Source organism: Falco rusticolus, chromosome 5, assembly GCF_015220075.1.
Source record: "Falco rusticolus isolate bFalRus1 chromosome 5, bFalRus1.pri, whole genome shotgun sequence".
Taxonomy (NCBI): domain Eukaryota; kingdom Metazoa; phylum Chordata; class Aves; order Falconiformes; family Falconidae; genus Falco; species Falco rusticolus.
In genome coordinates, this window is record NC_051191.1 from 47,021,737 (window position 1) to 47,038,917 (window position 17,181).

At 40.4% G+C, this 17,181-nt stretch overlaps 1 protein-coding gene across 1 annotated transcript; it reads left to right on the top strand.

Annotated features, from left to right (window-relative positions):
* The first annotated feature begins 3,860 nt into the window (after nt 1-3,860).
* LOC119148353 (melanocortin receptor 5-like) lies at nt 3,861-15,200 on the top strand. Its single transcript, XM_037388375.1, is given in 7 exon segments — nt 3,861-3,936; nt 4,754-4,818; nt 6,701-7,354; nt 7,356-7,373; nt 8,429-8,526; nt 13,241-13,355; nt 15,138-15,200. Coding segments are annotated over 7 exon segments (1,089 nt in total).
* Nucleotides 15,201-17,181: the final 1,981 nt, after the last annotated feature.

Here is a 17,181-nt window from a genome sequence, read left to right on the forward strand (position 1 = left end):
CCCAACGGAGAGAGAGGGAGATGACTTGTGCTGTAGTAATGTGCGTGCAGTTGGCCAGCTGACTGCTTGCTGCACAGTGGGGGCACTTCCCGGGGCCTCTATCGCCTACTCAGCTGCTGACTTTCACAAAGTATGTCCAGGTGTCATTATTTTTGTGTTGTTCTGCCAAATTTGGCTGAAACTGGGCATTTGTATAAACCTCCTTTCCTTAAAAAAGTAGGTTGACAGCAATTTGCAGAGGGGAGTCACACTTTACTTAACAAAGAATATGAATAAAACCTAGAAAAGTGAAATAAAACTGGCAGTGAACTAGTAAGAGGCAGGATTAACAATGTGTCTCTACAGTTTGAGGTGTTACCGGACCCAGGAGCACTCCATAAGCTGTGTTCATTAGGCTGGCAGAGAAGAGGGCTTGTTGAACAGAGCGAAGTTAAGCACCTTCCAGGTTACACGGCTTCCAGCCCAAGAATTAGCACTATTATATAGTATAGAAGATAGCCAGCAGGATAATAGTTTAATAATCAACGTGCAGAAATGGGAACACTGTATGAAAAAAATTGCAAAGTGTGAGTAAGAAGCTGGACGGACTGCATTAACAAAGCAAACATTAACATGAACAGACTGACAACCGGATTCTGTGTTCCTCACTTGGCTGCTTTTAAAAGGATCCAATCTCTCAGAAGCAGAAAGAGTCACATCTTGTAGCATACCCTTACCAGCTCAGATGTTTTTTGTCCTTCTTCTGTTATTGCCGGTCAGCTGTTCCGATATTAATGAATGCTGTGTTTTCCAATTTCATGCTCTAGGCAGTGTGATGAGAAGACAGCATCAGACAGGCCATAGGCCAGAAGAGTCGTGTGAATTTTTAGCTGGAGAAAGATACTGGACTTTTTTGTTTTCTCACAGTGGCTATTCCTTTTTCGTAACCAGTGTCCCAGACAAAGGTAGGCGGTGGCTGGAGAGTTAAGGGAAAGGCTGAATGCCATCCAAAACATGTAGGAACTAAGCAGCAGGACTTGAAACACTTGCCGGAAAAATGGCACAGAGACTCACATTCTCTTTTTCTTCCAAGGAGGCAGTTCCCATTGCACTATTTTCCCAGCAAAAGGAGCTATGATCTTCAGGAAAAGACTTTTTTCAGGGTATGTTACGTTTTCTTTTGTGTTTTCTTTTCAAGCACTATGTAAGTGTCAAGGAATGGCATAGAATGGGGTAGAGGGAGCTGCCTCAGACCACTGCAGTTTAATCCCGCAAAGGGGGAGGAAGGACGACTAGGGAGTAAGTGGCCTGTATCAGTCCCAAGAAGAATTGAACAGAGGGAAGTTATGTTTTTTTCTGTTTGTATTTTTGGGACTGATGCAATTATTTATGTGTTTATGACGCTTTTAATACTCTTTTTCCTAGCTTAGGGCCAAACTCATAGTCCTTACTGAGCTCTAAAAATCCACTGAAGTCAATGGGACAATTTTTATGACCAGAGGTTTAATATTGGGCCTAAAGGCTGGATGTAAACAAAGAAAATATTTCTTGCATGAGAGCAAGTATGTGTTATGAACTCTAGCAGGAAAGATATTCCCCCTCAGCAATTGCTAAGGACAGAGGACACTTGTACATTCTCAGCCATCATCACCCACAGCATTTACTGTGGGAATGACAGCTGTCACCAAGAAGTGTCTTCCTTAGCATGAGCAGGATAAAGGACTTCTTTAATTCTGAAACCACTCCTACTCTGAGATTGTACTTAAAACCTAGGTGAAGTAGCTAAATCAAAACTTCAAGTGACAAAAGCAGCCAAAGATTTCACATTTAACACTGTTCACTATGGACTTCTTTCCACATTCCTCAGAGATTTCTTTTTCTTTTCTTTTACCAAACACTAGTTTGATTACAGCCTGTCAGCCATAATCCAAATGTATGGGTTTGCATCAGCTAGTGTCATAACATCTATGTCCTTTGGAGGACAGATTTTCAAAGGATGCAATGAGTGTTTCTGAAAAGAAGCAAATTTCATCTCTGTTACTGCTGAAAGTAACCTTGAGAAGCACAGACTGCTGTTTGTGCACTCAGACTGGGACAAAGTAAACGCTTTTCAGTTTGCATAAATAGATGCATGCTGTGAAATATAAAAATAAGTCAGTTTATTGCCGCCTATGGAGCTCATTTTTTAAATTGCTTTTAAGCGACAAGATTCATATGAACAAAACAAGCCATTGTCTGTACCAGGGCTTCTGGTTCCTTGTATTTCTGTGATAAGAAGCATTAGGCATGTACACAGATATGTGCCTTAGGGTGTGCTACAGTGAGTGTAGACAGCAGATCTCAGTGCCTGTGTGCAGTCTTGGTAGGGGTTGGAAGGCTGCACAGAGTCCCCACACTGGTATCTTTCAAATAATTTTTTAATATTTATGATGAAGTCATAACTCCCCTTTTTAAATAAAAGCTTATTTATTGACGTACTCACTGAGTCATAACTGCAGATGCAAGCAGTCTTTTTCAGATATCAAACTGAGACATTGCCTCTCCTTAGAAATAATGGTAGCTCATGTCTCATGAAAATGCTAATTTAGAGTAGTGTGCACCTAAGTTATAAAAAAAAAAAATATTTTGATCTTCAGTTTTTTTGTCACAGAATCACAGAATGGTCAGGGTTGGAAGGGACCACTGGAGATCATCTAGGCCAGCCCCCTGCTAAAGCAGGTTCACCTACAGCAGGTTGCACAGAGTCATGTCCAGGCAGGTTTGGAATGTCTCCAGAGAAGGAGACTTCACAAACTCTCTGGGAAGCCTGTACCAGTGCTCTGTCACTCTCAGAGAAGTTCTTCCTCATATTCAGAAGGAACTTCCTGTGTTTCAATTTGTGCCCATTGCTCCTTGTCCTCTTGCTTGGTACTACTGGAGAGTCTGGCCCCATCCTCTTGACACTTGCCCTCAAGATATTTGTAGACATTAATAAGATCCCCTCTCAGTCTTCTCCAGGCTTAAAAGGCCCAGGTCCCTCAGCCTTTCTTCATAAAGGAGATGACCCAGTGCCCTAATCATCTTGGTAGCCCTCCACTGGAACCTCTCCAGTAGTTCCCTGTCTCTCTTGAACTGGGGAGCCCAGCACTGGACACAGCACTCCCGGTGCAGCCTCACCAGGGCAGAGCAGAGGGGGAGGACAACCTCCCTCAACCTGCTGGCCATGCTTCTCCCAATGCACTCCAGGATCCCATTGGTCTCCTTGGCCACAAGGGCACGTTGCTGGCTCGTGGTCAACTTAATTAATCAACTTCATATAATTTAATCTACTGATGCATTAATGTATTCCCATTCATACAGTGCTGGTTCCTGTATTATTTGAAGCAGATTTTCAAGGTCTTGCACAGAAAGTAATTCCTCAGCTTCATTGTTAGTGTAAAAAACATAAACAGTTTCTTTCTCACAGCCTGCTGATATAACTATTTTTCCTCTGGGGTTCTCCATCTCTTCTTCATTTGAGGGAGTAATGGGTATTTCTTTGACCAGTTTCTTTTATGTCCAGGATATTTTTATGCGGTGCTGTCTTATGCACCAGCAGTGCTGTCACAGCTCCCACTCTGGCGGCTGCTGCAGCCTGTGAGGCGGGTATGCAGCTGGAGCGGCTTTCTGCTCTCCGTCACCACAATGGCGTGGGACCGCAACAGGCCCTGACATCTCTTTCTCTCCTGCAATCCTGTTTTACTTCTTTCTTATGTTCACTGTTGTCTTTCTGGGGCACTTTTGATCTTTTTTGCTAGAGCCCAAAGCAAACTCTTGGTGAGTTCAATAGTTAGCTGTTAGCATTTTCCTTACACCAGATAAGGTGTTACATGAAGTACCAAACAAAACACCTTTTCCTAAAGATGCATTTCAGCATCCCATCTGGGATGACCATGGACCTCAGGAGCACTCCCAAGGGCTCCACACCCAGGCTTCTTGGTATATGACTGAGCTATGCTTGCTCCTACGTGGCAGGGAGAACTGTATACCTGCACCTCAAGTCCCCCTGTCCAACCTCTTCCACTTTTCATCTGTGGAAAGAAAATACCAATGCAGGCTTTGCAATGAATGAAGTACTCTTTGCCCACACTGGCAGTCCAGACGTGATCTTTGTGGCCTTGGAAAACAGCAGGCACCAACCTCTTTGTAGCGATAATTCATTTAACTGAACAAACAAAAGAGAGGAGCACCAAGATGATGAACATCTGAAAGACCAGCCTATTCAGTCAGGAGTCCTCCAACTGGAAGATGAAGCCACTCTTGGATTTTTCCCAAGAGAATCCAAACCCCTTTACTTATCCTTACAACCCACCTGCATGCCTCCACCCACTGCTAAGTGGGTGTCCCTTCAGTTACTTGCTTGTCAAACTATAATGCTTATGGCTGTTTGCTGCAGAAATATAATGATAAAAATCTTTTTTTGGGAGGAAGGTGGTTTTTTTTAATTATTATTTCATTCTCTAACATAAACAAACTACATCTGTATCACTACTCCAGTTTTCAGGCAGGTATTTTTTCTGCAAGCTTTGTAATATAAGGGAGTTTCTTTGTCTAGCATAGACACTTGCATAGATGCTGTTATATACTATGAAAAAACCCCAACCCCTTAATCTGCAGAAAGGTGGTGATTTGGAGAAGCAGAGACTTTTCATCTCAAGTTAACTGCAAATCCTGCATGATATTTGACTGGTTGGCTAGTGGATAACATAAGGGGCATTTGGCAGTGTCAGGAAGGTGTGTGTTTTGTGTTCCTTAGTCTGTGCACAGAAGCAGAGCCCATTTGGTAAAGGAAAGGCTCACACTGATTTTGCTGCCTTTCAGGTAAGGCCCAGAATGAGCATCAGCTGCCTGACTGCTAGATCCACGGAGGGACTTCAGCCATTGCAGTACTGAGCTTGGAGTTTATCAGCTCTTAGACCCTGTGAAACCTGGGGGAATTCACACCCGTGTTGGGAAGCTCTGGCTACCCGCACGATGCACTGTGTACTCCTTCCACGTCTATATTGAAATGTCTATTCTAGCAAGGGGACTGGAACACAACCATTTATTTGTTCTATTTTTTCACACAAACTACCTGAGTTAGATCTTTTAGTGGTGAGACAAGCTTGACAGTACGTCCCCTGCATTTTGTAACAGTGTTGTTCTTGCAAAATTATAACTGTGAATATAAGACAAATGCTTATAACAGTAATAAGCCTCCCATTTCAATAACAGTCTTTTGTTTTTATCTCTTTTGGAGTACTATTGCAATATGAACTTATTGTCAGTGATTATTAGCAACAGCAGAGAAGACAAAAAAGAAATGTGTTTGGAAAGAAGCATGCCTAGTGCTTAATATTATAAAAAGCTCATAATGAATTTTAGATCAGAAACACTGTTCCGTTAGAAAGACAAAAGAAGACCACTAGATGGTGGTAAAACCCCAAGCCTTTGCTAACAAAATCTGTGAAAAGAGAAGTTCAGCGGGGCAAAGAAGGGGAGGAGGAGCTACAGTTTGAGTACTGAAATGATTATTGCTTGGAGTCTATAAAAAAGCATTTGCACAGTAAGTAATTTATACATGGTCAGCCTTGACTCTATGGATTTACTCATTCCTTTTTCTCTGTTTTTGTCACCTCTTCCCACCAAGGAATCCCAAGCCCCAGATGTCAGGTGAGGAGGGGGCTCTGTGGAGGAAAGGTTGCAGGCGATGAAGAGCAAGAGCAGCTGAAGGAGCAGCTCTGGTAGATAGGTACAGTTAATTCTTGATTACAAATAAAAGGTTAATTTTAAAAACTGAGAATTATCTTGATATGCTTTGAATTTTATTTGCAACTGACATCTTTAAGTGTTCCCCTTCTTAAGAATCTGATGACTTACAGGTTTGGCTTGAATATTGTCATTACCAAAAATGCACTGAATAAAATATGATCTGGAATAGAGAACTTTTTTTTATTACAGAATTCTACCCATACCAATTCTTAATTCGTAACCTTAGTGTACCCTGAAATGTATGGATTTGTCTTCGTTAGGTGTTTAATACTATGCTTTTATGTAAGCATGTTAGTATTGTACAGGTAAACTGTTTATAACACCATTCCTATGAACTTAAGAAGGACAAAGGCCAGGAAAGCATTTAATTCTTTTTGCTGAAAATGTTCAATTCTTAATTGTGGCAATAATTTAAACTTAGGTATGTTGTATTCGAGTGAGCAGTTTCTGCTGAACCTGCATTTCTGGGGTCTGAGAATTGAGACTTCGAAAACTGTTGTTTGGTTTTCAGCAGAATTTCCAGGACATTGTGCTCACTTCTGCAGGACCAAATAGAATAAACAAAACTATGAATGAAGAGTGCATGAGTCTCTTGCTATCCATCCTTACTTGGAAATTAAAACACAAATTAACAAATCTCTATCAGAGGTTAATTTAGAATCAGTAGAGGAATATGGTGTGGAAGAGGTGGGATGTGTACAAGCCAATTTAAATAGAAATGGGTGATATTTGTTTTGTCAACTTCTGCCTGTTCTCGTCATGCTATATTTTTTTTGGCAGGGTCTTTTGCCTTTTGGAAAATGCATTTATCACACTCCTTGGCAAGTCCCTCAGAAAGAACAGAACGTGTTTGCTTCCATAAATGATGAACACGTCCTCTCAACTGTATGTTTCTGAACCAAACCTGAGTGCCTCTGGTAGCAACTTTACTGTGTCTACTGTCAAGAGCTAGTCATTGCCTTGTGAGCAAGTGGTCATTGCAGCTGAGGTGTTCCTAACTCTGGGCATTGTAAGCCTCCTTGAAAATATCTTAGTTATATGTGCAATAGTTAAGAACAAGAACTTGCATTCACCCATGTATTTTTTCGTTTGCAGTTTAGCAGTGGCTGACATGCTGGTTAGTGTGTCCAATGCTTGGGAGACCATAACGATATACTTAATAAACAATAGACACATAATTATGAAAGATACCTTTGTCCGTCAAATAGACAATGTCTTTGATTCAATGATCTGCATATCTGTGCTGGCTTCCATGTGCAGTTTGCTGGCTATAGCAGTAGACAGGTATATCACTACCTTCTATGCCCTACGTTATCACAACATCATGACAGTGAAAAGATCAGGGCTTATTATTGCATGCATCTGGACCTTTTGTACGGGCTGTGACATTATCTTCATTCTTTATTATGAATCAACTTACGTGATCATTTGTCTCATCACAATGTTTTTTACCATGTTGTTCCTCATGGTCTCACTAAACATCCATATGTTCCTCCTGGCTTGTACTCATGTGAAGAAAATAGCTGTTTTGCCTGGGTACAACTCTGTCCGTCAAAGAACCAGCATGAAAGGAGCCATCACTCTGACTATGCTACTTGGCATCTTCATTGTTTTGCTGGGCTCCATTCTTTCTTTCTTTTTTATTCCTTCCTTTCTTGCTTTCTTTCTCTTTCTTGCCCTCACATTCTTTCTTCCTTTCTTTCTATCTTTCTATACATTCTTTCTATCTTTCTCTCACATTCTTTCTTTCTCTCTTTCTTTCTTTCTATCATTCTATCTTTCTTTTTTATTCCTTCCTTTCTTTCTTTCTTTCTCTCACATGCTGTCTTTTCTTTCTCTTTCTTTCTTTCTTTCTTTCTCTCACATTCTTTCTTTCACATTCTTTCCCTTTCTTTCTCTTTCTTTCTTATTCCTTTTTTCCTTCCTTTCTTTCTTTCTTTCTCTCTTTCACTCATTATTTCTTTTTTCCATCTTTCTCTCTTTCTTTCTTTCTTTCTCTCTTTCTTTCTACCACATTCTTTCTTTCCTGCTTTCTCTCTTTCTTTCTTTTTTATTCATTCCTTCTTCTTTTTCTTTCTTTCTTTCTCTCACATTCTTCCTTTCTTTCTTCCTTTCTTTCTTCCTTTCTTTCTTTCTTTCTTCCTTCCTTCCTTTCTTTCTTACAGTGGTGTCTTACAGAATGTCTTGAAGAAATGCACACTAAAATAACTCTGTGTCCCTGGTGCTCAAATCGATGCATGGCTTAATTTTCCAACTACTTCTCCAGATTGCTTCTGAGAATAGAGAGTCTGCATTACCTGCATCCTTTTTCAGCAGCAATCCTGGGCTGTACACAAACAGTGACTGTGACTGATGTGGGAAGTTGAGGTAGTTCATGTGAAGGTCTAACCCAGGACTGATCTGAATAACCCATTTTTCCGGACACCCATCTTCTTCCTAGACGTTATTTTGTTTTTCAGTTGAAGGTGCATACAATGCACATTCCCTCATTCTTTTATTGTGCTCTTCAAGGCAAAGAATCAGTTTTAGCTCTATAAGAAGGCAGTTCCCAAAGCTTCAGCACTTTGTATTCATAAAAATGAACCATACTTTCTATTGACAGGTGTTGTAGAATAGGACTGACATTAACATCTGTCTTGATTTATGCGTCTAATTATAATCTCTCGTTCTGTTTCTCTAGGTTGGATTTTCCAACTGTCTGACTCAAATTCTGAAGATATTCACCAGAAGCTGCCTTTTTGAAATTTTCACTGTGACTCACGCTGGCCATGCTGATTAGTAAGAAGTCGGAACCTCCGCACTCTGCTGCAACTCAAGGGCAGAGTCCGGTGACAAAGTGCTCAAAGGTCTGTAACAAATTCAACAGGTGATGGGGCTATTTGCTGATGTTTGTGAGGCTGCCTGAATTCCTAGATACATTAGTAACCTTAATCATTTCTCTCTCAGCTGAGAAACTCAAATCAAAGTATGTTTTCTGCTTAGGTCACACTTCATTCTAAATTAATCAAAGTCTTGTCTGAGGATTCTGCTTAGCAAAAGCAGAGGTGTAATTTTTTTCCTCCCACATGTAAAAGAGAAGAGCAAACACCTAAGCTGAAAGAAGTGGAGTTTGACAAACCAATTATTCTCCAGCATTATGGTGATCACAGAGAAGAAACTTTCTCTGAGACATGGAAGGTTCAGACTGGCATGATTGTCACAGCAGAGCTGACATATAGCAAAGCTCAGATCCCAGTGATCAAGAAAGCAGGCACAACACAGAGAAAACTGCACTATGGACTGAATGATGGCTCATCTTCATTTAATATCCTTTCTGTTTACACAGCACGTGTGAATTCTAGCAAGAGTGTGAGAGGTGGTGGGAGGACTTTTACGGGGGGAAGACTCAGACTTAATGTGTAGCTGAACAGCTTCCAAGACTCTGCTATGTGAAAATGTTCATTTCTTATCAGGATGTATTTATATAGTACCAGAGCTATAGCGAGGTAGTCAGATTATAGCAACAAAGCCCAATATGTGTCAGGTGGGTGGACATGCCTCAGAAAGAAATTTTCCAGAATGAAGAATGCAGCTACAAGTTAATGGTGTCACACTGCAATCCATTTAGAGTATAACCTTGTGTTGAACAAAGATAACTTTTATCAATCATAGTCATCAAACTGGGTAAGGAGCAGCCTGCCCTGTCACAGGGAAAACCACCAAAGATACTGTGCTTCATAAACGTATTTCTGATTCACGTGTTGCTTCTGTGAAGATCACTTTTGGCCTGTACCAGACATGTTAGCTTAGTCAAGTGGGTGGATTTTGTACTGAGAGCCTTGCTCATCCTCCGTCCCTCCCAACCCACTTGTTCAGGGAAGGAGATGACTGGGTTAGTAACTTCACTTGTGCTTATACACTTGGACCCAATACCCAGGATATAGAGCTGATAGAGCGAGTTAGCCCCCTTGTTCTCTGCAGGGTCATGTAACAGAAGCCATAAAACTGGAGAATGATAACAAGTAAACTCCTTGACTAGTTTTAGCTGTCCTTCTGAGTATCTTGATGTTTGCCAAAGCTGCTGCAATCTCCAGAGTGGGGGTTTCTATACCAACATATTTAGCCTTTCTCCACATCATTCTATAGTTGGAACTTTCACCCCTTTTGGATGTGGCAGCATCTGTCTTCTTAGCAGGTAGGTGGATGCACTATGAGCATGTGCTTGGAGCTGCAAATTAGAGCAGAAAGCATGAAGCTATACAAGGATGTGAACAATGTTCAAAACCATAATGGGCATGAGAAAGATTATATGTTGTGTGATACCATATTTTTTCTGCAGCTTAGAGTCATAGCCTAGTTGGGTGTCTAACAATGGATTGGGTTTGTTTTGATTGGTTTTTTTGCATCTACCCTCTTCACTCAAGAAAGTGAAGCCAGGCACGGTCTTTAGTGACCAGGCTTCTGCTCAGATAGACTGGTAGTCCATGGAGAGTTTGGCATTGGAGGAGACTGACATCTACAGTGTGGGAAGATGAAAAACACCACTTCCATCTTCTTTGCAGGTCAGCTGGAGGTGAAGAAAGCTGGAAGTGAAGGTACTTTACCCTCTACAGGTCCCATCTAGCAGTAAAGTGCCACCATTTTTTCAAGCAGCACAAAAGCACTATGTTATCTAAATTGCTAAGCTAGACAGAAATTGCTTTGACAATTGAATTTCCCATTTGTGAAACCCATGCTGTAAGGACAGGATGCACTTTGGCTTACTAGAAAATTTACACACACAAAGGAGACAGCACACATTTGGGGATCCAGCCTTCTGGCTGCCTTGAATGCGTGAGATGAGGTGCAGATGGATATTACACACAGACAAAATGCAGAAACCCTCTTCCTCCCTGCACCCCTGCCACTTCTTGCTGCCTCACAATGCAGTGCATTATACAGGTCATAAAAAGAGCTGATCAAATGTTATTTGTTCTATGTATTGTTCAATCATCATTATGATTTTCTGTATTAAAAATAATTGGCATAACTTCATGGGGAAAGTGGAGCTACTGACCTAATCTGGAATAATTTACACGCAACAAAATGCTGAGATCTTAGTGACTGTCCACCAGCAAATATTTGCAAACCTGTTTGGCCCTTCCCTCTAAATGTGTCTGAGTGACTTCTCTAAGTCCCTTCCAGCTCCTTTTTCCACAATCTGTTTCTAATAAGCATAAAAATTAGACTATAATTGTCTTCACTAGATCTTACATGCTTGTTTTAAGAAAAATCCTTCAAAAGGTATTACTCATGGTTTTACATTTTCAACTTGATTATATTCCTTTCACTGGGTTACATTTATTCTCTGAGGTTTAGTCTTACACGTTCTTTTTAGGATTTGTTTTGGATACTTATCCTTCTATACAGTTTTCTTCCCTTCGTGGGTTGGTCTCCTGCCTAAAGGGGCATAGATAGGTCTGTCATTAAAATGCTACCTAATAAAAGCTGCAGGATGAACAGCGATATTCTCAATATCCTTGTGTCAAATCTCAATCTCAAATGCAGTTGTAAAGAGCAGATCGCCACTTGTGGAAAGCAAGCACACAGGTGATTTCCTCTGAAGTTTCAGACCCACCAGGCCATGTAAATTGAACAGTTCTCTTCTGGGTAATGTTACTCTCTGTTTGTATCTCTCTGTGTAGTTTTTTGCACCTTTACATGATATGAATAAAGGTTGTCATTGATTCCTACTTACAGCACAGTCTTTTCCTCAGTTTTTCTCTTTTATGCTCCTTTAGTGACTTTGGAGTACTCAAGGCATCTGGCATCATGCTCTGCAGAGAGGAACAGTAGCGAAAAATGAGGGACACATTAATTTGCAACTGCCTTCATTTTTAAAGAAGCCAAGTTCATTGGTTTACCATCCTGACTAAGATCTTGGGACTGGAGGGATATGTTTTACTGGAGCTGTGAAGAGAAGGATTATTCAGCTCATATAGAAAGACTTCAGGAGGAGTTTAATGTCCTCATAGCTAGTGGAAGGAGCTGGCCCTTATTTATATATATAAAAAAAGTCTAGGAGTCCAAAATATAAAAACCGAAACTGTAGAAGAATGGCTGCAGAAGCATGGCCATAGAATCTCTAAAGATCTGCACAATCCAGGCCTGGTATTAGAATAGGCCTGTAATTAGAATTGTGCTGAAGCTGCTGTGCTGAAGTTACCAAGAAGGTAGCCTTGAGCTATTCTTGAATCCTGAGACCAAGTAACTATGTTGTGCTAACAGGCCGTGGCTGTAACAAGCTACAGCTGCTGGGAAAGCAGGTGCAGGGCCAAGAGAGATAGGGACCGGTATGGGAAAATAGGGAGTAGCAAACCGCAAGGCTGAAGCACAGCAACACAATTAGCTACATGGATAGAATGCTTATTTTAGTCATGATAATTAGGGGTGTGAGAACAGCGCGTGCTCAGAGGCTAATAACCAATTATATTTTTGCTTTGGGAGTATGCATGTGTATCGAGTCTATATAAGTAGTGTTAGAAACTAATAAAGTTGAGCAAGATGCATAACTCATATTGAGTAATTTCTTGACTCCGGCGAACCCTTCTCCCAACACAAAACCATGTTAAACAATTCTCAATTGTGATTTAAAAAATCAAATCAAGCAAATTCACTTACACTGGCCAAACTTACATTATGGAAAAGCAAGCAAAAATACACAGAAGATATAAAGTGCAAGCATCAAATCTCAGGATTCCTGGTGCTTCTTACTTTGTCCTTGTTAATATGTATGTATTTTTCAAAACACAGTGGCAACTCAAGAAAACATAGCTTTTCTTAAAAATTCAGTTGCTGTATTCAGTTGAATTGTGAGGAAAAATCAGCAAACTTAGGACTATCTCTGGTGCTTCAAACAGTAAGTCCCACAATTTTCCAATCCCCTGTGTCCAGGGAAGACCATTGATACACAGAATACACTTAAGAACCCTTTTTTGATGATTTGAGGACTTCTTCCATGTGTTTCAAAATTTATGTCTTTCTGCAGGTCACCAGGTGTTTTTTTACATATGGGTAGATAAAAGAAGTATCAGAATACTGTTATTCTTAACAAATATTAAGGATAGAGACATAAAAAATGTTGCTGCAACTGTCAGCTGAAGGCTTATACATGAATGGCACCTATGTGCTGTTTTACTTTGTTTCTTCCTTTAAATTTACACTAGAATTTCAAGTGTTTTAGAACTCCTAGGAATGTCCTAGTAAGTGGAAATGGCATTAAAATCACACCTTTTGACATCAGTTCCTTTTTAATTTGTATTATTAAAACAAGAATTTAACTTGACTCTTTTGTCTGTATCACAGGGATACCAGCCTCACAGGCCTGTAGCATGAGAAAAGCTTGATGAGGGAGCGGATATGCAAAGTGGCTTTTGAATTAAAGACTCCTAGATCAAAGAGAGCTTCTTGGATTGCTTAGGCTTTACTGAGATACACCAGGAAAAACAGGTTTCATATTTCTACTTGATTACAGCAACACCGTAACAGTCATGTTTAGTCAGGAAGGAGGTCTGGTGACTAATGAAGAAATGGTCAGAGAATGGAAATGGCCTTGGGATAGCAAGCTTGCCCAGCCAGCTATAACACAGGTAATACTTATTGCTTTGCTTTTCTTACTGATGTTCTTACCTTTTCTTATTTTTTTAAATTGCACATTTTCTGGCCTCTCTGAGGTGTCTTAATTGCAAGGAACATGGTACCTACATTTCTTCTCCTTTAACACATTCTTTACAAAGAATGGCTTTCTCAGCAGCCTCTACATGAGTGAGTACCTTTACCTCTGTTTTACTCGTGTGGCATCTTAGCAAGAAGAAAGAAAAGCAAATTGCCTGGCAGTGCTGTAACTCATGATCTCAATAAAGCAGAGGCCCATCCTCCCTGCTGCAAGCATCTTGGAAGCATCTTTTCTGAGCTTGGGAATATGAACAAGCAATTCCTCATTTTTCTTTTGGGCATGTTCAGTAGTAGGCAGTTGTTTGCCTTACTTCAGGCCTGATCCAATTTCCACTGACATCCATGAAAAGTTTCCTCCTGCTTTGTAGTTACCAGAGCTGGGCCTAGAATGCTGCAAAAATACCAGAAACAAAGGTAAAACATTTGTGACCGAAGTCGGTAAGCGTGCCTTCAGGCACAGAGTTTGTAAACACATCCATTATTTTCAAGGGTTGGGTCAGGTGATTTTTTTATTCCTTGCTACCTAATACAGAGCTACTGACATCATGCTTAGTGTTTTTTACAAGGCATACATAAAACCCTGACTGAATGACAGGTAGCCAAACCCATAACACATTTTCTTTACTTGGCTCATACTACTAGGCTGGCAGCTAACATGAAGGAATAACTTCAAACAAATGGCAATAAAATTCTTAACAGCTGCCATGGCTGTTTCATGCAGGCGGATATTCTTATTTGGAGTTGGATTTTTTTCCTGTAAACCGACTTTTGTTTGTTCTTTAAAATCTGCAAGACTTTGAGACTTGCAAAATACCATGAGGTATCTGCAGTTTTGGTTTTTACAAAGTCTGTAAAAATTAAATCAGATAATTATTGAAACAGTTTGGGTCATCAAATACAGATTATAGAATGTTACAGATTATAGAATGTGAATTATATGGTGTATCAAATTCATCTGACGTTCTTCAAGAGCCATATGGAAATGGTAATGAGTTTAGTAAAGCTGTTAGTTTTTGCAACATAATATTTGAATGGGTAAGAGTGTCAGAGGCTGGTAAAGGCTGGTGCAAACTGGCTTTTGGATTAAATGGGAGTGATTCTGAGTCCCCTGCTTGGTGTCACCAGGGCATTCTTCATGGTCTGTGTGCACAGACAATGCTAAAGGCTTCAGTGACTGTGATTTTAAGAAAGTACTTTGTATGTGTCAAAATACTAATTCTTTACTGGTGACTAAACATTGACCAAATCCTGCTCTCTGTCACCAGCAACAGTAATTAAAGGGCAAGCAAGGACTAGACCTTCCCGAATCGGTCCGTGTCTGACTCCACAGCCTCTGCTGCAGAAGTACACAAACTTCCCTTACGTGGTTTGAGAGTTGGAGAGTTTCTCAGGTCTTCCTGCTGTACAGCATCACCTTCCAAAACACGCACATTTGCTTTGGGCAGGGGTCATCCACATAAAGGGCTGGGAGCTGTCTCTGGCCACAGCTCTTACACCACAAGCTAACTTTGCAGGTTTCAAATGACAGTGACAGCACTTGTTTGTAGACTTAGGCCTAGAGTAACTGATGGTTCCCTCACCTATGACCAACTGTCTTGGACACCCTCTGAGACTTCAGTCTGCCTCTTCCATCCAAAGATAAATATGAAAATTTGTTGGAATTTGTAAATCTCCAATCTCCTTTTTTTCTCTTTCAGGTTAGTGAATACATCCCAATGATGACTGGAGGGTGCTTTGCAATTAGTTTGATCTACAAGTAGCAACATGAAAGTGTGTGCTTGTCTTTGTTACCGCTGCAGGGTGTGGCTCTCCCACAGTTAGAATTGGTATGTTGTAACTGCTACAGTAATGCATTTTATGAAGGCCCTTTAAATATATTATTTGCTCTGTGAACTCTGGAATTGATGAGCTTTCCCATAAAACACACTTTGCAAGTTTATTTCTTTTTAAGTGTGCTAAGTGCAGTCACACAGTGATCAAGGAAGAACTTACAGAGTTTAAGTGTAAACTCCGGTGGATTTATGCCAATGTCCACCTACTACAGGTCTGGCCCAAAAGGACAGTTATTCCTATGTACTTAGGTTCCTTTTGCTGCCTTTTTTTCCTGGCTGATTTCCTTAATGATTTGATGTATTCCCTGTTGTTGCATGCTGGTCTGAGACCAGAGCATGGTTCTGTTTGTATTCTCAGGAACAGAATTAAGACTCAAAACGGAGTCAAGAGCCAAGGAACTTTATTTGCCCAACAATAAATTTGCGAATGCAAAGGGAGAGAGAGCAAGAGATAAAGAGAGAGGAAGGAAGGAAAGAAAGAAGAAAAAAGAAAAAGAAAGAGTTCAAAGCAATAGCTACCACCCTGGAGCTGTGGCATCCCGACAGTCCGATTTGTTTCCAAGTCTGGTGGGGGAACGTTCCCTCTGATGTTAGTTGGTTCCATTTTTTTATAGAGTTGTTACAAGCTGTTCTGCTTAACCGCACCTTCCACCTGGCAATGGTGTACCAGCCCCACATTCCTCAAGGGCCTCCAGGCACCTTGACCCCCCTGACTCCAAGCCTGGGCACATGCACAGGGGTTTGGTTAAGTTTTGCAGGATCAGCCTCCTCTGTTGCTCCATGGCGTCAATCAGTTTTCTCCTTTAACAATGTATAGATAAATCTCTGTGGTGGAAGTGGTGTTATCTTCCTAACTTTAAATCTTTTCTGTGGCAGTGGTGTTACCTTCCTGCCTTAACAATGTATAGATCATTCACTGTGCTGATGGCGTGAGTTTCCTGCCATAGCCATGGGCAGACAACACATCTGCTGCAGCGATGGTGGGTCTCACCGGTGCAGTCTCTTAACACCTATTCACAACTTTTGGTGATTAAGTCCCTACCACCCTACTTCCAATGCTTATAGGTGCAGCTAGAACACAGATTAATCTTCTTTTTTGCTCAGAAAGGATGGTTAAATATTACCTGTAATTTATCTAGAATTCTCTAGTCTATGAGATAGAACACTAAGTGCATTGACAGCCCATTCTGATGTAGGTATAATTTATTAAGTGTAGGTGGCAAGCCTACACCTAATGAAGCCCCAAGAAATCCTGGTCTAAATCTTTTTGGGTTTCATTTCCATGCAGTGAGCTGCCTGTCTAGCTAGGTTAATCATCCAGCCAAACCTCTACATCTTCATAGCAAATGCTGTCTTATATTGGATTGAAATACACTGTTGGTAAAATGTTTTTTTTGGTGTGATCTGGAGGTCAGGCAAAAGATAGTTACAAAACAGTTGTTGGAAAAGCCGAAGAAATCTATGATCCAAGTAAAACAAAAATAAAATTCTGTTTGTTCAGAGGTTATTTCCTCCTTCCTGTTATATATGAAAGCATTTAACCTAAGAAAAGTAAAAGCACGCATTGCAGGCCTATAAAAGGCATGTATACGTCTCATTGATTTTAAGAGAAATTTAGATTAACTCCCGAACATCTGAGAAATTAAATTTTCAGAGTTATTAAATGTCATTTTTTATTTTTTAAGAGTTTCACAATGTGTAGCTCCTAGGCTTAGATATTAGAACACATTCTGTGAAATTGCTGCAACTAACATCACATCATTAGCAAAAAAACTCCCAGCTTCTCATTTGCACACCTTTCTGCTTACATGGGCAAGGAAACATTCTAAATGAGGGAAGATAAAAGTAGTGAATTAACGTATTCAAAATCTATTTTTTATTTGTTTGGAAACAAAAAATCAATCTATGT